General features: G+C 52.1%; 1 protein-coding gene across 1 annotated transcript in view; it reads right to left on the reverse strand.

Moving 5' to 3' along the window:
• Positions 1-20668, reverse strand: part of JAG1 (jagged canonical Notch ligand 1) — a 35320-nt gene extending 14652 nt beyond the window's left edge. The window contains exons 1-5 of the mRNA XM_068565611.1: positions 20092-20668; positions 19349-19654; positions 10740-10791; positions 5360-5614; positions 3627-3687 (exon numbers count right to left, since the gene is read on the reverse strand). Coding sequence (XP_068421712.1) covers positions 3627-3687; positions 5360-5614; positions 10740-10791; positions 19349-19654; positions 20092-20172 — 755 coding nt within the window. The 5' untranslated portion in view covers positions 20173-20668. The remainder of the gene's footprint in view (positions 1-3626; positions 3688-5359; positions 5615-10739; positions 10792-19348; positions 19655-20091) is intronic.
• Positions 20669-21160: the final 492 nt, after the last annotated feature.

Raw genomic sequence — 21160 nt, forward strand, 5'->3', positions numbered from 1 at the left:
AAAGGGGGGCTGTTTGGGGAGAGGCCAGCGCGGGGCTGCCCTCCACAAAGCCCCTCTCTCTTCTCAGGCTCCCCCATGAGCCCAGGGCGGGGGCTTGGAATAAATCAACCCCTGGGGGGAAGGAAAGGGCTCTCCCTGCAGTGACAACAATAGCCATGCGAAAGCCTCTGCAGACGCAGCCCTTTGGGCAAGTTTTACACAGCAGCTTGGCTGGGCTGTGTCTCAGCAGCAAGTCACGACCCCAGCACACAAAAATGCACCAAGACACCAAGTGCGGCAGGAAACTGCCTCCCAAGGAGGCTCCCTGAAATCAAACAAGGAGGGAGGGGGGGCACCCTTCCTTGGAGAGATGGGGTAGGATCTCTGGACCCATTTCTGCAGGGAGGACGAGGAAAGCAACAGCACTTGGAACCATTTCCGTACATGATTTATGACCCCCCCCTCGTGGCTACTTAGGCTAATTTATTTTATAGTTATTTCTCACTTTGCACACACACACACAAAGTCAACTTGGTTTATCTCGTATTGGGGAAGGGAGTCGAGTTTCCTTTATAAGCGCCTCATTAATCGGACTCTTTGGAGGCCAAATGGTGCCTTTGATCCCCAAACAAAAACACAAACATACACCTTCACCTGGGGCAGGGGCTCAGCTACTCTCCCCTCAAGTTTCAAGCCCTCTGAAACTCTAACTGCCTTCTCAGAAATCAAGCTGTAGCAAACAGGAGCTGGTCTCGGGGCTGGGGGGGACGGGCAGCCCACAGTGGAGTGAAGGTGGGGTGAGCCAGAAACAGCGACCAGCAAATATTTCCATGACGGGGACCCGGGAAAGCCATGGTCAGAATCGCCTCCCCCGCAAAGAAGGAAAGGCTTTCTGCGTCCAGAGAGCTGGAGGTGGGCTAAAAATCCTTGTCATGGGAAAATTACAGGGATCCAGCTAATCGCTAATCATCCACGGCCGAGAGTCAACTCAGCCCCTGAGAATTCTGACTCACCACTTCCTAACTTCTAAAAGCAAGCCATCCACGCCCCAATACAAAGAGCCACCAGGCTGTGTGGTTTAAAAATCAGACAGAGGATTCTGGTTTATCTGAAACGAAACTCAGGTCTAAATGACAAGGGACTATTAAAGGAGTAAAATAAGAACAAAGTAAATCCTCTGATAGAAATTTTTTAAAAAGTGGACACTCAGAAGTTAGTGGGAGGTCACGGGGATGCCTTTGGTAAAAGACTGATATTCTTAGTTTGAAAGGTAGATATTAAGAAGGAACTGATTGGGAAATAGCATTATTCTTACTGTCTTTCCCTCATTCCCTTCCAGATGAAGGATCACTACACCTCTTCAATTTGCTTAATAAAAGGAATAAGAGACAGCTGAGGACCCGCCTCAGCTCTTAATTAGTGAGAGCTGGATACCCAAGCACAAGAAAGGAACCACAAGAGGCCCTGGATGACTTCAAAAGAAAACAAATAAAAATACTGACCCTAAAAGAGGCAGCCACAAGGTTATCCCAGTTTAATAATACATGATTAAGGTTCTCATGAGAAATTGAAGTGACTTTCCTCATAGGATGATTCATAATTGAGTCTGATATTATTGGCAGGCTCGCAATAAAGCAAGACTGTGCACCCAGAAAAAGGGATTCCAGGTCGACCTGGGAGCGAGAGAAGCAGTAAAGCTTTCTCATGTGGGGGGAAAAAATGAGACAAAACACACCTCTGTAATACATGATCCAAAGGACAACTGACAGGTAACTTGCCATCAGCTGTTTCTGGAGCAGGACGCAACCAGAACTTCCTTGGCGAGAAGGTTCTGTTTTGATTTTTCTTTCAAGGGAAGGAGAAGGAGATGGCCTGGGAGACCATGCAAATGATGTGTGGGAAAGTCACACCTTAAGTAAATAAGGGCCTGCGAGTCCAGGCAGGGAGTGGGAGGGAGACTTCGAAAGAGAAAGGCCTAAATTCTGGAAACAAAGCCTGCTGTTCTGGCTGGGAGGGCCCTCCCCAGGCAGCAGTGTGTTTATTCTGATGACAGGAGCAGAAATTGCGGTCGCCCTCGGCTGATATTCATCTGAGCTGAGCACGAAGCGGGCGCAGCAGAGTCCCTGAGAGCACGGCTGATCTGACTCTCGGGAACAACCTTCACAAAGAAGAGCCTGCCCCCAAGCTCGACAGTAACGCTGTTAAACACCACAGTCGGCTGCCACCAGCGATGGGGGTTCGCAGGCGAAGCCCTTCAGTCTTCCAGAAAGTAAACTTATCTTTCGGAAGTGCAGGAAGAGACAATTTCAGGCCAGCCTGGTTTTGTTTTACTTCCAGCTGCCCTGATTCCCACTTCAGCTTCAAGCCCCAGAGCTCAGAGCTCCCCGCTGCATGGGAGGGGAGCTGCGGCGGCGGGTGCACAAAGGTACAGAGGACCACGGCAGTCTTCAGGATTTTCGGAGCGGCAAAATCCTGTGGCTGTGCTCAGCCTGTCGAAATGCAGATTTCTGGGCCCAACCTAGGGACTGGGGTTCCGTGGGTGTGGGGTGGCACCCAGCAACCTGCATTTCCACACGTCCCTGGTTAACTCGGGGAATGACACTCTGAGTACTGAGGTTTGGGGGCAGTGAATCCCAAAGTACGGTCCCCCCAGCAACAGCAGCACCGCTGGGGGCCTGTTAGAAATGCAGAGATTTGAGTCCACCCCAAGCTATGGAATCAGGATCTGCGTCATCACAAGAGCCCCAGGTAACGTCAGTTTGAGATGCACTGGTTTAGGCTAAGGATTCGTAAGCTTCCCCAGGCTCAAACTGGGGTAGCTTTGGGGGAAAACATGACAGGCCCAAAGGAACCATTGAGTGTCAAATTAAATCTGCTAATCCTTCAGATTTGGGAGGAGAGTAAAGTGGGCGATCATGTCAAAATGCCACAGACACCAACAGTATTTCCTGAAACAAGCCTTTCCCAGATTGGCATGATGTACATTTCAAGAAGTTCCAAAAACTGTAATCGGGAAGCCGTGGGGGAGGTCTCCATTTGGCTTCTTGCATTGTCCGGGACCATAAAAGAACAGACTTCAAAGGCCAGCAGCAAAAGTCTACATTCATCAGGCTCAACTGACAAGATTCCAGCGCAGCCATTAACCTCTCAGCACCGGCCAGGCTCCCGCCTGCAAAGGGGCCAGGAGATTGTCCTAATCCCATTCTAAAGAATGCTCCACTTTCCCCTATTGATGGGAAAAGTGGGGGAGGGCTGGGAGACAGAAAACCAGGCAGGGGCTGGGGGGTGGAGGAGGAGAGAGACCGCAGCAAAAACCAAACCCACAGCCCTCCATCTAGTCCATTAGCACTTTAAGGGGAAGATTATAAAAACGAGTTATCAATTTACAGAGCCGTTAATACATGAAGTCACTGACTGTGCCCAGAAAAGTTTTTTTTTTCCCCCAAGAGAGAAGCGTGTGCATTTCACCGGACAGCTGGTATAATTTAATAAGCTTCGGATGTGCCTACTTGAAAAAAAAAATTTTTTTTTTTGGTAACGCTTTCTTGTCCTCCAAAGAAAAAGAGGCGTATTCACAATAAAGTCAGTCCTCCTCTTGTATTAAAGGGATCATTATTAGTAGGAAAAAAAAGAGTTTAGTTGTTTACCTGCAGTCACCTGGGAGTTTGCAAGACCCATGCTTGGGGCTGCAGCCCTGCCGGCAGATAGCTGTAAAAAAACAAAAAACAAAAAAACACAGAAGGATGTGTCAGCACACTGCCAGTTTCTTGCACTGCCACCATCATGAGAATGGCCTCATCCATTAAGCCGACAAAATCCACTATTTTAAGAGATCTCATATCAAGCCCACTGAGGTGTCCCAAGAACAAACCCAGCTTTAAACTTCAAGGCCATGCTAGCAGATCCTCAAACATGATAGCATGTGGGGACAAAATGCAGGCAAGCAGGTGGGGGAAGGGGAGCTTTACGGAGTCTCTGAACAATAGCTACGCTGCTCCCGGTCAATTCCCACCCTCGCCAAAAGCAAAAAGGAGGTCTAATCCTTCCTCAACTCTGTCATCTTCCCCACTCGGTACCCCAGCCTCCTCAGAACCCTCTGACCAAATGCCTGGTGTCTCAAAAATCCCATGGGACTCACAAAGCCAACCAGGCCGGCTTCACTTGGCAGGCTAATCCAGGGGCCAGATCTGGTGGTACTTTTTTTTTTTTTTTTTTGCAAAGTATCCACACAAAACCATTCTGCTTCCTTTATTGAAAAAAGTTTTTGAACAGACATTAAAAAATAGTAGGCAGATACTTTTTAAGTAATTGTTACTGATTTTTAGGACATCAACTATTTAAAATATGTTTTCTCAATCCTTTCATTTGGATCCCAGAAAGGCCATCCTTTTCACTCTTGTCTCTGATTATTTAAGAAAGCAATATTGCCCAGGAGACCTGCAAATTCCTCTCTTTGCCCTACCCTTCAGTCACAGTTCAAAAATTCGTTTTTCAACTTGAGTTTATCTTAACAGAATTTACCAAATTACGTGAACTAAGCAGAGTGCGTTAACGTTCGTGAGGGCCTCTTACATGGTTAACTAGAATTATCCACCAATTTGCTATGAATTAGAAGCTTTGTAAAGGTAAAGACCACAGATAATTCTGTGAACATCTGTGAATATGTGATAACTCCCTGTATTCTAATAGACGGGGCTGGGACCGTAGACAGGAGGTCTGGAAGTTTATCCCACTGTGGAGGCGTTCAGTTCACCACTCGCCCCCTCCCCTCAGTACCACGGCCCCCAGAGATGGCCAGTGAAAGCTGCCGTAAGGCCACCCTGAGCCCAAGGGCTGTCATTTTTCACAAGCTGTTCAGACATTGGCTGGGCTAACGCAGTCCCACTTGGCATCTGTTTTGCATCGGATGCCTTAAAAAACAGAGCCTGAGAAGGGGGTTCGGGTACAGAGAAAGAGGTAGAGGGCAGCAGATGGGCAGGGGAAGAAGCTGAGCAAGAACGTGGTCTCAGCGGGAGCTTGGCCTCAGCCTGATCCCAGGGGAAACTCTGGAGTGTGAACTGTAGCCCAGAGTTAACACAAAGGGGGCTGTGGCCTTCTTACGCCCATGTCAGCCATTCACAGACTGTGAGCTGGAGGGACGGGGTGTGGAGTGGCACCTGTTTGGCCAAGGACAACGCTCCAGAGAAGGAGATGTTAGCAGCCAATGCTCAGAGCGTCTGGGGGAGGGGGTACCAACAGCATCTTCGTGCTTCAGGCCTAGAAAACAGCCCAAATCTCACCATACCCAAGAAAGCCACCTGATGGCAGGGGGGTGAGAACATGACACCCAAAGTGACAGCCATCAGGAGCTGGTTAACCCACCAGGCACGCCCACACACACCTTTGTTACATTCAGGGCCCATCCAGCCTTCCATGCAAGTTTTGTTGCCATTCTGGTCGCAGGCATAGTGGCCAAAGAAGTCGTCTCTGGGTCGGCAGAACTTATTGCAGCCGAAGCCATAGTAATAGTCATCACAGGTCACGCGGATCTGATACTCAAAGTGGGCAACCCCCGTGTTCTGCTTCAGCGTCTGCCACTGCCGGCTGGGGTTGATCATGCCTGAGTGAGAAGCCTTTTCAATAATGCTGTCGGGTTCTAGAGGCAAAAAAAAAAAAGGATTAATCACACCAACATTTACATCAGACATCAGAGCTTTCTCCCCTGACCATTTTGACGACTTTTAATAACAACAAATGCACAAGGCACAAATTCAAACAACACAAAAGGGCAAAAAATGAGCCATTCATCTCCCTCCCCATCATACATTTACCCTTTTTACTGGGCATGTAGTATTTCTTCATCTGGAAATAAAGTGAAATCATTTACCTAGTTCCCAACATGTGCACTGAGGTTGTTTTGGCCTTTGGCTATTAAGCAAAGCCACAGGGAACAACCTTGAATATATTTGCCTGTATGTGGTTCTAGAAGAAAGAAATATCCCAGAAATGGAAGTGCTGGATCGAAGAAGACACACACGACCAACACGCTTCCACCCAGAAAACCCAAACCACCAGGAACAGAAGCCCCATCTGTCTACCCTCCCACCAGCAAAGGAAACTGTTTCCCAACAGCAGTGCCAACACTGCGTTATCAGACTTTCTGATTTAATGGGTATTTAATTGATAGTGAGGCACCCTTTTGACAAAACCATGTGTATCGGCTCCTGTGAACTTCAATCTGTTTCTCTCCTTTGTCAACTTTTCTATTGCGCTGTTTGGTCATACTGGTTTGCAAAAGCTCTTTACGTGTGATAGAAAGTGGCCCCTTATGGAAGGCTATTCTTGAAGAAATTTCATTATTCCAGGTAAAGGTTAGCAATCTTTCTTTTCTGGTTTTAGAGTTTTGTGTCTTGCTTTAGAAAGGCTGTGTCTATTTCTAAACTCTTCACTGGAAGCCAGAGAGTAATTTTTTTTTTAATTATAAACTTTGCCACCTCTTAAGCTGGCATTTAAATAACAATACCACGAACTTGATGCATTTCACCTTTCACCTTCGCCCAGAAGGCAGATGGGAAAAGCATTCATCCCAGTTTACAGACAGGTAGACTGAGGGTTTTTTGGAGCCAAGTCAGGCTCCTTAAAGAGCGCCTACTGAGGAAAAGAGACACGCCTGGGGCCCAAACAGCTCCAGGAGGAAGAAGTGGTCCCTGCCCTGGGGTCACCTATCACTTAGTATGAGAAGAGACAGGTACAAAAATAGCTCCAAACTCCAGGTGCCAGGAGTTCAGGGGAGGGGCATGAAAAGGAAACGAGGCCCCGAGTCGGCACCCACCCTGGTCCTGTGTTTGTTTTCTTAAACCTGCCAGCACCAACCCTTGACGCCTTGTCAAATTCAAGGCCACCTTGGAGAGACCGTTAGGACCTGCTTGCAGTGTCTTTGTGATTCTTATCCACCCACACCCCTGTTTTTCTAGGCCTAGGGCCTGTGCTCATCTGCAAGGCTAGGCAAACCCCACAGGTGACCAGGAAACGGGCACTCCTGGGCAGATTCAGCCACACTCCACTTCCAACAGTGCCCCAACCCTCACCCTCTGGGCTCTTTACCTGTGGGCAAGACGGGCCTTGAACAAGCCCGCATACCTGCAGACCTACACTCCGGCACGCAGGAAGCACTTTCGGAGGACGCTTTCCTAACCTGAGTTTTGCAAATAAACACAGGCCAAAGAATGACAAAAATGTCCCTGCATTAACTGTGTGCTTGCTCTGCTGGTTCAATGAAAAAGTGTAGTGAGCTATTACCATGTGATGATGAGATCTTAATAAAGGGATTACTTAAACACACTAGCCATGGCTCCTTCTCAGGCAGGCTGCAACAACAAACAATTCAGACAAGAGTCCGGGGTAATCCTAAAGGCACAGGCTGACATGTCAGTCAGTAGTTTGGTATGCTTTCTATTTCCGGGAAATGTTGTGAAGACATCATTTCAGAATCCTCAATGGGGCTAACAGGTCTGTATAACTAACTTCACACCTGCGTGACAGATTTTTCCTAAGGGCCCAGAGGGAGTTGAGCGTGTCTGTGACACGCTTTCTGGCATCTGGGTTACAGAGATGCTTCTTCTAAGCTGCTGTCGCCTGAATCACACTTCCTATCAGCTCAGGGCATTACCAGTGTTTCTGGGGTAGTTCAGTTGATAGCCCAGCTTTAAGATTGGAAGGGGATATTACCAGGCCTTCCTACAACCTCAAACTGCATGAAGATGGAGCACGAAGAACCCACAACAGCCTTGCAGGCCAAGGAGGAGGGGATGAGAGGCGAGTCTGAGCAGAATCCTGGAACCACGCCAACCACAAACCTTAACCAAAAAGGCTTAACCAAGAAGCCTACAGTATAAGGAAAACCTGGTCCTAAGTATGCCAACCTGTGTTTACATATCTATTGATCAGAACGAGAAACTGAAATCATTTGCTCTGGGGGAGAGAGTAAAATCTGCACCCTTATATAGTGCAGTCCTGAAATGCAATAGCAATGACCTTGGAGGGCTGGCCTCAGAAAATACTTTCTAACACATGTACATCACCTGGGTTTCACTTGGGCCAGGCTCTGCTCCTGAGGGTTCATTGCAGAGCTGACGTGAGAAGGAATTCTCTGTTCCCAAGCTCAGGGCTCTGCCTCTAATCTGAAGCCTTCTTTGGTCCCCAAGGAGCAGCCAACCCCAGTTGGGTTGCTACACATCCTCAGCGTCTGCCCTCATGGAGGACAGTGCCTTGGGAGGGACAGAGGGTGAAGGGAGTAAAAGCAAAACATTCCAGGCAGCGCAGAACAGCACGTGCAAAGGCCCTGAGGCAGGAGAGAATGTGATGCATTTGAGGACAGAAAGTTGACTGGTGGGGTTTGAGAGAATATAGATATGACAGATGACAATGTGGCATGTGAGATGGAGCTGGCAGGGAGACAAGACTGGGCCATGCAAGGGGCTTTGGGGCCACACAAAGATCTGTCCCAAGGGCAACAGGGAGTTACCAAATGGCTCTCAGTAAAGGTGACACTCAAACTTTATGCTCTGAAAAGATCAAGATGGCAGGAGAATGGAGGAAGCGCTGGAGGTGGACCAGAGTAGATAGGGGTGCATTAATTCAGCCTCTACTGTAAGAATTCAGGCGTAAGCAGATGGTGACATGGACCAGGGTAACAGCAGGGGAGGTGGAGGGAGGCATCAGGATTGGGTGTGGAGCACTGGACATAAGATTTTCAGAACTTGGAGGTGGATTAGATACGGATGCTAAGAGAGGGTGGTACACAGGGGGTGCTGTTCAGATTTCTGGCTTATGGTACTGGGTGTTCAAATGCTGGTGCCAGTCATCCATAAAGGGCCCTAGGCAGGCTCTGATTTTGGGGAGGGAAGATGACACATTTGGTTCTGAATACGCTGGAATCCGAGATACCTTGGAAGCATCGCAAAAGGGAGGCTGGACAAGCATGTGGATAAGCCACTCCCAGCAAACCCCCATTCCTCCTCACCAGGGTCACAGAAGTGAGGCTCAGTGCCCTGAAGTGGGCATTCCGTGACTTTGAGGCAACCCCTCTCTTCAAGAGTAGAGGTCTGAAAGCCCTTTATTATCTCTACCCCAACTCTTCCTGTGTCCTTCCAGTGATTTTACCTCCCAGCAAGCGAGGAGAGGCTCCAGAACCCCAAAATGGGGCAGACAACTGTGGGCAGCTCTGGAGGGGCACCAGCTTCCGGAGGAACAGCTACCTGACCCATGGGCTGGTGGAAGGCCCAGGAAGGGCCCTGCAAACACTAGGGACCCCTTACACACCTGCCCCTAACAGGACACCTGTTAGGACAGGTGTCCTAACCCAGCTCTTACCAGGAGCCAGGGTCAACCTCAAGGATGCTCACGCCACCAGCCAGACTGTGTTAACATCTGCACCAGGACATCTGAAGAGCCTGTCTCCCCCTCCCCATCCCCCATCTTCCCAATGTACAGTTACCATTGTAAGCAGGTCAGTGATATAACGCTCACCCAGCCCCCAATGCGTGTGGCAGGGGAGGGAACAGAGAACAAACAGGTGCCATGACCCTGACTGGCATCAGCCACAGCCCAGGCAGGTCACTGCCTCCCCTCCCTCCACCAACAGCAGGACAGGGGTATCACTCGGGGAGGAAGGTCCACGGATCTGGACTTCAGATGCCAAAGCACAAGGAGTGACCCAAATGACCTGGAGCTTCTGGCAACAGGGGTTCAGCAGTGATCGTGTGGCTCAAGGTGGGCAAGCGAGACAGTTGGGCAGCGGCTGCCTCTTGGATTCCAGGCCCTCACTGTGCCTTCTCTGGTCATTCACCAGTCCCAGAGTCAGGAAGAAAAAAGCAAGGCGAGAAGAGGGGGAAATGTTCTTAGCAGCAAACACACCAAGGGTCAGAGAGGATGAGACACGCAGAGGGATGGGATCGGGGTGCGCACAGAGACACCAGGCCGGTCAACCCCTCCTCTTGGCGCAGACTCGGATTTCAGCATGAATCAAGTTTTCCCATGACAACCACCCAGATCCTGCTGGCAAAAAGGGAACTGGCTGGCAGTCTCAGCGAGGGAGGGGAAACGTATTTTGAAGTTACAATCCAAGAGCAAAGACTCCGTTCTAAGCCAGACAGATGCCGCAGTTTCTACCGGCATCCTCTAGGGCTTCCCCCCGACCCCAGCACCCGCCCACCCCCAGCGGCCCTGAAAAGCAGCCTGCGCTGAGAACAGAGCCACCTTTCAGAAGGGGACAAGGCCAGTGTGAGGCACTGGAACGCCAGTCACGCACAGTGTGGGAAACCCTGACCGGCTGGGGGCTCACCTGCCCAACGAGTGAAATTCAAGGTCGGTCTTTAGAGCCCAAAGCCACCTCTTCGGGCTTTATCTTTCTGATGAGAGATTAAATGCTCACTTAAAGTTTAAATGGACTTTAAAAAAGTCACTACTTTGATCCTTTCGCGAGTCTACAAGGTTTTAGAGTTGTAAAACCATTAAGATCTCTATCCCAAAGATAATCTAGGGGCTGTATTCAGGGACTGAGTTAACTGGCGATCTGTCCTGGCCACTTAATATTCCAAGTGAAAAATCTAGGGGAAGTGATGGAAAAAGACTCCACGTTGAGGTGTGTGTGGGAGGGCGGGGGCAGTGGCAGAAGAGCTCTGAAGCAGCCTGGGGACAGCTCTATCCAGCTCTGACAAGCACCGGGTGCCAAGCTCTGTGCTTCCAGACTCACGCACTCAGCCCATGGCTGTGATACTTACGGACAGTGTCATTGCTGGAATCCCACGCCTCCACAAGCAAAGTGTAGGACCTCTGTAACACAGATAAACAACAGCTCAGTATTCAGAAACGGGGGTCAGCTCGCAAAGGTCAGGCCTTCTCGGCCTCCCTGCACGCCCTGCCAAACAAAACCATGCGGCCAAAATGGAAACTGTATTTGCTGTCGAAGTGAGGTCTTGGGCGTTTAGGTCTACACCGACTCCCCACCCCTCCCCCTAGCACCCACCCCAGGGTGGCAAAAGACACCGGGCCCACCGTGGTCCTCGTGCAGGCAGCCTGAAGTCCCGACCAAGAAATGCCACCTCTCTATACTTGTGCACACTTTGCGTATGCTTTTCCCAAACTTTCCAGACTCTAACCCTGGTGCTTGAGAAAACCACACAAAGAATTGATGCTAAGCTAACCTAACCAGGTGTTGGTACCTGGGAGTGGAGGCGCTCACCCAGTGAGGAGGGCTGGGGATTGCTGTTACACTCTGGGCCCTGGTGGGGAGGTCCCCAGGGAGGCACCTTTTCCTTTGCAGAACCCCTTTGAAAGCCCTGTCTGTGTGAGACCATCTCGGCTCCCACAAGTATCAGGTGACTCTAGGAAGCAGGAGGGGTGGGTAGGTGCAAACAGACTCTGAAGACAAAGGCGGTAACCTAACTTGGGGGTGCAGGGGGGGCAGACTCTAGGGACCACAGTATAAAAGGAAGAAAGAGCTGCACCCCATGGGTTGTATTTATTGATAAACTTATCTGTCAATAAGATCTAACATTCCAGGAATAATCAGGGTCCACTAACTAAACAAATTCCCTGGACACTGGCGGGATGCCAGCCATTCTACTGAAGGTACCTTTTATCTTCCAGGCTTATCTCAGAATTCCACCTCCTCCCCGCCCCCCCCCCCCAAATCCAAGCCATTAGCAAATTCCCACTTTTACTCAAATCTTCATTTGTAATTTAGAATGAGGTCAGTCTCACAAAACACCAGGGTTTCAAGAAAACTTCTGCTATCTTGGTGCTGGGGAAATGTATCCGAAGGGGTGGAGGGTAGGGAGGAAAGGCACATGAACCCTTTTATGTATCCCCGCCTTGTCAATGGCAGGTACCAGTACGTCGGAAATAGTAGCGTATATTGATCAAATAATACCGTGCCACCTACAAGGTGAAGGCAAAACGAGAGGGGGGAAGAAAAAAAAAAAAAAAGGAACTTCATTCATAACTCAAAGCAAGCTTACTGCTCACACAGCGACCCAGCAGGTCTCTAAACATAAAAATATCTTGTGATAGACCCCGCCTTGGAATTCAGCCGAAATATGTTTCATACTCAAAGCAGAGTAGGATTCCATTTCGCTCACTGATAACTGTGGGAAAATGCTCAGAAAAGCAAGCAAAACCGGGCAAGCCGGGGCACATACCCAGCCCTCTCCCGCAAGTGGCCAGAGGTCCAAATTCATTGCTGTCGTCACTGGTGTTTTATTAGTGAAAGTTACACCTTATTTACTGCCTCTGTGTTTCTTAGGACTTCCTACAAATTACCGGACTCTTCCCTGAGAGCACCAAGAAGTTAGGTTTCTCTACTGATTTGACATGAGAGCCAAGTCCAAATGAGGCCAGATGTGGGGCTGATTCTGGATAATGAAGCCCTTCATTTGCTGGTCACGTCAAGACCCACGTTCTCCACTTCCACATATTGTTGTAATTAATCCTCTGATTAAATGCACTGGTACCCGGGAGTTTGTTCAGACTTGTACAAGCACTAAACACACAATGCCCACAACCCCACGGAAAGGGAAGGCATCCCGGGACCGAGCTGGCATGACAGCAGTAACTCTGCTTAAAGCTCAAGGGAGAGGACATCCTTGGTTCTTGCACAAGATCCTAGAAGGCCACGCTCTCTCCCGGACTCATCCTCCCAGAACTGGGAGACCTCAGAAATCGCTGACCAACATGCCCCACCTTGAGGGGAAAGAGGAGTACAGAGCCCTTGACACCAGCTGGCATCATGATTTCCCCATGAACGGCCTTCTAGGAGGCGAAGGTGGGGCAGGGGCTGGGGGCTGCAGCACTGGCAACGAGGCGTTGGTAGAAAAATCAAGCAGCAGCCATGGACCCTCTCTCTCCCTTGTTTCAGAGAAGGGACTGTGGTTCTAGGACTCGCCTCCTGGGGCAGGAGGATTCCTCCCACCCAGCCTTCAGAGAAAAGGATTCTCTCCAAGGCTCCTATTAGGAGGCTCTCTTAAGCTCCCACTCCATCCCCACACTATAGATCAACAATCGAGATAATTTGGCAATGATTATTAGTTGCTAGGGAACTTTAATTTTTCCCAGGCCCACGCTTGACCTCTGTACATCCCAGAATGTACATCCAGACTCCGGGATCCAGACCAAGCGCACCTTATGCCATCAAGGCCGGCTACCAGGCCCCAAACTGGCATTCCGCTACAATCACATCACACCCAAGTGGCCATGCAAACCTAACCCTAGAGAGGCCAAGTCCCAGGGCCCTTCTCACGGCTTGGGAAGGGGTGCAGGCGAGATGACGGGCAGGTGTTTCAACTTATTAACAAGTTCATACAAAAAAAAAAAACCAACCCGCAAAAAACATAAAAGACAGCAAACACCTGGATTTTTCTTGGTTTCAAACTATGAGAACAGGATTCTTATAAAAAGCTACCTGGCATTCATCTATTTTTCCTTAAATTTTTCCAGAAAAATGGCCTGGGGGTAAAGCAGGAGGGATGGGCGGCCAGCAGATCTTCAGTCTGGGTTCACAGTGTGAATCGCTTCTGTCCTTCCCAGCTCCAGGGAAACCTGGCAACACGGCAGCTGGTTCTCACTCTTGTGCAGCAGGAAGGAGCAATGGTCAGCTTTCAGGAGGACCTCTGGGGAGGACACCCATGGAATTCTACCTCCAGGAGGGTCCTGGCATCGAAGGGCTCCCGGCGCCTCCTCCCGCCCTTGGCACTGGGGCTGCGGGAGGCCTGTTTTCCGCGCCCATCCAGCCCCATGGTGGTTACCAGGCGGAGTGGTAAGCACTTAATTGCCATATTAAGAAGGGGGGATGTGAGAAACAAAGGTAATTGTGCTGGCAGCTGAGAGCTTCCTCTTCCTGGCAACAGTGGCAGCCAAACCAAGCCCTGAGAAGCTGCTGCTTCCCCTCCTGCCAAACAGCCCACCATGCAAACGGCACACGTGCGGCATCCAAAAGCCTGGGCTGCCGGGCAGGCGGCAGGGAGCGCGCCCTGGGAGCGCCCACAGGGCCATTGTACAGAGTCATCGGCCCCAGGTCGGTCTGGGGCCCTGTGCTCTGCTGACTCAACTGTCGCTTCCTGAGGCTGGCCCTGTATCTGCATTATTTGTGGAGAGGCTGCATTATTCCCTGTAATCCTCATTTCAGTCAATTCGGCCACACTATTGTCCTGCCTGCGTCTGGGTGGCCGGAGTATAAAACATTCCAAGCACAAACATATTCAATAAAGGCTCCAGAGATGTCATGAGTGGGTACATGCACGCTCGCCTCGACGATTCAAGTGTGGCAGGGTTTGGGCAAGGTGAGGCACGGAGGGAGGACAACCACCCCATGGCATCCCAGCTGAGACCTCAGTCACAGAAAGCAATTTAGTCTGCAGGGCTTGACATTTCAATAGAGTCTGATCTGGTTACAAAGGGTGATTTTCTCATGAAAGCCCACCTCAAAGACTCACCAAGCGGGGCCCCGAAGCTCATATCCAGATTTGAGACTCTCAAAGAGAGGCCCCCCACCCCCTTTCCCATCATTACCCCTACCTGTTTGAAAAGCATCCCACTGATAATTAAATGCACCAGTTACAAAAGGGTGGCGAGGTTAATAGATAGAATACCGAGAAACCAGCCAAGCACAACCGTCCGGTTCACACAGAGCAAGCCTGAACAAGATGCCTTTCTACTCGTTTACCAGAAGCGCATAAAGACTGGGCTGAGCTGGTAGAGGGCCTTGAATGTTTGACTATTTATGTGCCACTTTTAACCACCGCGAGCCACGCTGTTGTGTCCTCCCAGCACATGCAATGCACCAGAGACAAATGTCACTGGTGCAATAGAAACAAGGGCCACAGGGCAGGGTAGTGCACACGGTGATCAGAAACCAGCAAGAAGTCACAACACAGCCCCTCACCCCCACCCCATGCCAAGCTAGAGGCAGGACATTTCTGAACCCAGAACCCTACCCCTCCGCCTCTACCATTCTAGAAAACACAAGAATCATCACTTCGCATGCATACTAAAACAAGCATCTTCCTAAAGTTGAAAACTAGGTTAGGTTTGTTTACGGCTAATTTTTTTTTTTTTTTTTAATGCATTTAAAAGCTGGAGCAGCTTGGAACCTCACCATGGGGGTTGAAGGGGCAGAGGGAACATGCCTCTGAACATTTACCAAGGGGGAGTTCTCAGGAATATTTGCCTTTATGGATGACCATGCTGATTGTATGCACATCCAGAGATTACGCATTCTTACACTGTAACTAATCTTGAAAGCCTGGCATTGGAACCAGGTTCTGGCCCTCCTACAATGGGCCAGTGGCTGCCATGAATCCGGCCAAGGCCTCTGTTTGCATTCCTGTTTTCAGATCAGGACATGAAGACTCCCTGTTGCCTTGGCTTCGTTTTTTCATGAATAACATTTCTCCTCTATGCTAAACTTTCCACATACCTTCCATCCAAAAGGTCCCTTACAACTATTTGCTGTAAAGATTTTAGGCAGCATTCAGATTGCTGGCTTTCTGGGAGGCTACATGCTTTGTAAGTGGCTGCTGCCTCTCCTCCTTACCCATCCAACTCCCCCAAAGAGCCTCCATGCCAAAAGCTTCACCATTCTTGAAAAATGTTTGAAGTCCCTGTAGAATTATGGGTGTGGAGCTGGTGGGTTGTTAACTCCTATAAGTACTGGAGGTTTGAATAAGTTGCTAAGAAACAAGACAACAAGGAGGAAGAGCACACAGAGGTTACACCTGGAAGAGGAAAGATTAGAAACCAAGTACCTTGAATAGGGATTCCATGTGGGGAGCAGCCATTCTGCAGACACTTAGTACAAAGCAAGCATCGCTCAACTTTCTCTCCAGCCTGATTTTGCAATGCAGACATATCATTTCATCACTTTAGTTCGAGGTAGGTATCTTAGGGCAAAGGGTGTTTTCCCCATACACAGAAAGTCCCTTGCTCTGAGCACGTACACACGTGTGCTATTTGTATGCACGCATGCTGACCACATGGGTGGCACATTCTGACTGCAGAAAGGAGTCAGTTCAAATGAGAATCCCATCCCTCCACGTGGCTACCCCATCTGGGGAGGCCTAGGGACCCGAAAGCACAGAGGAAGGCATAAAGGCAAGGGCATGTCAGTTATGGTCTGCGACTAACCTTATAGCATCCAATTTACCTAAACCCCTGGCCGTGGGTCATTCAGGCCTCAAGTGTGAACGGGGCCAAAGCTGGCATCCCTCTGGTATGCAAGAATCACACTTCACTGCGTTTTCCTAAAAGATGGAAGTTGATCTCAGCAAGCCTTTTATCAATGTCAATGGCATTTAAATATGAGGCCGAGAGACCAGGTACCTGAACTGCTTCCCCCCAAATTTCTCCAGATTCACTTCACTCCAGGGCCAGCAAAGCATCAGTACAGCTAACTGGGGTTCTGGAGTTCCTAAAAAGCTTTTGGGGCTGGGTAGTGGTAATTACACTAATGTATTTTTAATTAGCAGGCACTCCTGGGATTTAGTACTAATTTTGGGAAGTGCAACTTAACCATTTCAGTGATTTCTAAATGGTTATTCCCCAATCATTTCCTGTTGAGCCTAATTACCTCCGATAATGTATGGTCTTATCACTGGGTCCCCTGATTGGAGGATCATAAATCAGGCTAGTTGCTTCAAGTCAAGCCCCTCCGAGCAGTACCGCTATGCTTATTAGAAGCCACGAAAGAAAACCGTCACCAGGCTGCGGCAGTGGACCCCAAGTGGGACACAATCAGATACTGTCTGGAGGGCAGGCCCACAGCACAGAGCTTCTCACAAGGACACTGGCCTGTGGATTACACTTCATATCTGACCAAATCGTTTTCTCCTCTTCCTTTTCAGAACACAAGCAGTTGTTTGATTGGGGTCATAATTCCAGACAAAACACATAATTACACCACCTTCTAAAGTGACCTTCTTTTGTGCACCCTGAACCACCTCTCTGCCACTGTCAGCAAACTTGGGAGGAACCACGTGGACGCTAATTGTGGCTGCCTAAGGGTTAGAAGCTTAGGGGCCGGGAAGTCCAAGGTGGTTTGTTTTTTGTTTTTTTTAAACCCTGTATCCTCCTTGTTCCATCTTGAATTCTATACCAAGTTCAGCTATTACCTATTTAAGACATCAGCTTTAAATACACTCATTAATATTTAATTGCCAAACTGAATGAAGCTGTGCGATCTACTTCAGTACTAATCCAGCTACCTAAGTGCTTTCACTTCAGTTAACACTCACACTGGAATCATTCTTGAAAGTTACAGACAGTGGTGTTTCTCCAACCGTGCTAGGGAAAATAACACGGCACACCCCACCTCCACTCTCTCTTGGGAAGTCAAGCTTACGCTGCACAGCAGGCCTTTTTGGGGCGGTGGGGTGGGGACTTGTTTATGAGGGACGCAGGCATTTGGCCCAGCTTCAAAAGAACCACACTCTCAGTGTGAGCTCCAGCCGTCTCCCCCATTCTAGAAAAGCCGAGAGTCTATTTCATGGTTGGTGACCCGTGGGGCCTGAAACCACAGATGAGCACCAGCAAATCAATCGTCTCCCTGCCCTCACACACCACTGCCGCTCTTCCCCATCTCGGGCTCTCTGCCAAGTGTCAAAAGGAGGCAGACACACCTTCTGGGTCACTTTCCCCAGCCAGCCGGGAGAGCAAGGCTCCTTGTGTTCACCCCAGCCGTTTCTCTGACCCTCCTCTCCAAGATGAACCTCAGCCAGCCCTGCAGCTTTTCCACATCAGTAATAAGATTCCTTTTATGGTCTTGTGAAAAGCGAGGGGCTCCGGACTGATCCTCCAGGCGGGTGGAACCACCTGCAGGCCCCTTCCCCCTACCTCCAAACACTCGGACACGGGCAAGGGCAGTCAGTTGTCACAGTCAACTTGGGCCCAGCCAGATTAAAAAGTGGCCAACCTCTTTAGCTTAAAGTTCTCCCTAAAGGGGATTAACAAACAAGATAAACACTCTTTGTAAAAATGAGATCCCACAACAGACTCAGTCCTCCATTCTCAGAGAATTCCACAAACCACAGGTTTTTATAAGCCCCTTTTACTGGTATGTTTCTGATAAATGTCTCATCTCACCCAGGCAGAGGGCACTTTATAACGCCAGCCCCAGTCAACACGGGCCTTGAGAGCCACCCCAAGCTTCTCACACACTCCAAGGCCGACTCTCTCCCCTCCCTTCCCACAGTTGCGATTCCAGCCCTAGCCCGCGATAGGAGGCAGCAGAGTGCGCCCCATCAGAGCACGTGGCAAAGAGTATTCCCCAGGGCACCGACCTCCCCCCTCTCACCACCCACCCTCCCAGCACAGGCCGGGCCAAGCCCCAGTCCTGGTACTGAGTCACGCCTCCTGGACGGCAGGAGCGGGGCAGAGGGCACCAACATTTTCCCCTTTCCTCCCCTTCTGCAATCACACTCATCTTCCTTCCACCCATTTCGAGACGTTGCCAGGGCCTCGCTGCAGGGTCTGCCAGCGGGGCCCGGGCCTCGAGCGGCTCCGGAGTCGTGGGTCTGTGCACTTGCACCCGCATGGGCTGCCTCGCTCGGGCCGCCCCTTCCAGGCCTCGGCACGCCCCCCGACGCTCGCGGGGCCCGCGCGCCCACCGGACGAGGGCGCACCCCCGCCCTTCCCGGGGAAGTTTGCAAACACAGCTGTTCCAGAGACCGGGAACCGCTGGAAGTGAGGCCACAAGGGCTACGCCGCGCGGGGGCGAGGGCAGGAAGGGGCCGGCAGGGGGCGGATGGCTCTCGCGCCCACAGCTCTGGGGAAAGCCTGGCCGCCCCCCGGCGGCGGCCGCCCCCGGGCCTTACACTCAGCCCAGAGCGCGCCCCCGCACGCACCGAAATCTCCCGGGGAGCAGCGGGAAGTGGGCTCCCCACACCCTCCAGGAAGGACACACCCGCCCTCCCGGCTGCTCACGGGAAACGCGAGGGTGCCAATTTGGACGGCGTTCGGAGGCCAGAACTGTGCCGAGCCGCCTTCCCCGGCGCATCAGGTTTAATAGGTTGAGCAAAGATCATCTATAATGACCTCCTGGCTCGGGCGGTTACTCTCGGGCCTTCACGTTGCAAGTTTCAACCGGCCTTCCTAGGAGCCTTGCCCCACCACCCGCTCTGGGGTCCCACTTTCGAGCGCTTAGCAAAAAGCACTGGGGCTGGGGCCTGCCGAGATCTAGCTACAGAGCCTCGGCTCCCTAACCCCGCCACCACAGAGACATCCCGGGTTAGCGCCGAGCTTCCAGCCAAGGCCCTTTAAATCCCTGTCCTCTCGCAAGAGAAAGAGCTCGGTCCACGGGTGCAAACCACGGCCCGGCCCCCCCGCCCCGGCCGGCACTCACCGGCCAGGCAAAACTGAAAGGCAGCACGATGCGGTTGCGTTCGTTGCCGCGACTGGCCTTGAGGTTGAAGGTGTTGCCCCCGATGACAGGCGTGGACCCCGAGCCGAAGCTGCAGGGCCCCCCGGCCGTGACGCGCGACTGGTACTCCTTGAGGCACACTTTGAAGTACGTGTCACACTCGTCGCGGGAGCACTTGCGGTCCCCCGGGTTCCGGGCGCCGCCGCAGCAGTTCCCGTTTTGCAGCTCCCCGTTCACGTTCTGCATGGAAAGGATCTCCAACTCGAACTGGCCGGAGGCCCCGCACACCTGCCGGCGAGAGAGGGAGGGAGGGAGGTCAGCGCAGGGGAAAGTTGTTTTCTTCGAGGGTGGAAGTGGCGACTCCCTCCCCGCCCGCCCCGACGAGCCCTTGGCGCCAAGTGAAAATAATTTTACAAAACTAGGTGCAAGGACTCAACGTGATTCCCGGGCTTGAGAGGCTAGAGTGTGGGAGCAAACCGATACGACTGCCGCCCCCCCCCCGGGAGCAAGAGCGGAGCGAACGCGCGCTCTGCCCAGCCTGGAGGGTACATTTAGGAGCCGGGGGGCTCCCCCAGCCCAGGTGCAGCTTCTCGGGCGCAGGGGCCGGGGCGGGAGCCGGCGCCCCAGGGCTACCGAGCCCGCTCCAGACGCTCAACCGCAGGCGTCCGGGGCGCCGCGAGGGAAAGAAGAGGACGGGTCGGGAGAGTGGCCCGGCGGGCTCTTACCTTGGCTCGCAGGGCGCAGAGCAGGGCGAGCAGGAGGCTCAGGGGGCGCCCGGGCCGGCCGCGCGTCCGTGGGGACCGCATCGCTGCACCGCGCGCCGCGGGCACTCGGGACGCCGCCGCCGCCGCCGCTGCTGCTCGCGCTGCTGCTCGCGCTGGTGCTGCCGCCGGTGCTGCCGTCGCCGCTGCCCCTGCGGCCGCCGCGTCCCGGCTCTAATATACTCCGCCGATTGGAGCATGCACGACTGGAAAACAACACCACTTTTCAAAAGCCCTTTCAAGAGCGGCCCGTTCCAGAAGGCAAAGAGCCCGGCCTCCTTTTATTATTCTGATCGCTTCTTTGAGGCGCTCCCCCTCCTCTTCCACCTCCCGGCTTTCTTTCCTTCTCTCGAGCTCCCCTTCTTTTATTATTATGATTATGCGCAGCCTTTTATTCCCTTTCAGATCAGCTGCTTAGAGAGGAGGGAGGGAGGGGAGGAAAAAAAAAACAACCCCAACCCAGCTCGCGGGCCGGTCGCAGGTAACACAATGACGCGTGCCCGCCCGGCTCTCGGAGAGGGACTCAGAGAGCCCGTCTGGGAGCCGCGGCCGGGGCTAGCCACCTCTACCCAGCGCGCCTGGCAGGCGCATGCGCGCTTATTAATATTCATGAGGGGCGTGTCCACCCTCGACACGCCCCTTCCCTCCCGTTGGATGGGGTGGGGGAGTACAGGGAGGAACTTGGAAGGGGCAGGGGGCTCAGGGACGCGCAGGACCGCGTAGACTTCTGGGGTGCCCAGCGCAGACCCCCGCCCTCGGGCGCTTTGGGCCAGGCGGGAAGGGGGTAGGGGGTAGGGGGTAGGGCGCGGGGAGGAACAGGAGGTCTCCGTTGCTCTGGGACGCGCTAAGCCAGTTAGACGCCCGGGGCCCCCCGCACGGACCGCCCCCTCGGGCACCTCGGGCCGGGCACCTCGGGCCGGGCGCCTCTGGCCGCCCGTCGGGGCCCCAGGTGTAGGCCCCGCGGCGCGGCCTGAGCAGTCGGAGCTGGGCAGCTTCCGCCTTCCGAGCCGCCTGCGTCAGCTGCGGCTTTCGC

This window comes from Eschrichtius robustus, chromosome 16 (genome assembly GCF_028021215.1).
Source record: "Eschrichtius robustus isolate mEscRob2 chromosome 16, mEscRob2.pri, whole genome shotgun sequence".
Lineage (NCBI taxonomy): Eukaryota > Metazoa > Chordata > Mammalia > Artiodactyla > Eschrichtiidae > Eschrichtius > Eschrichtius robustus.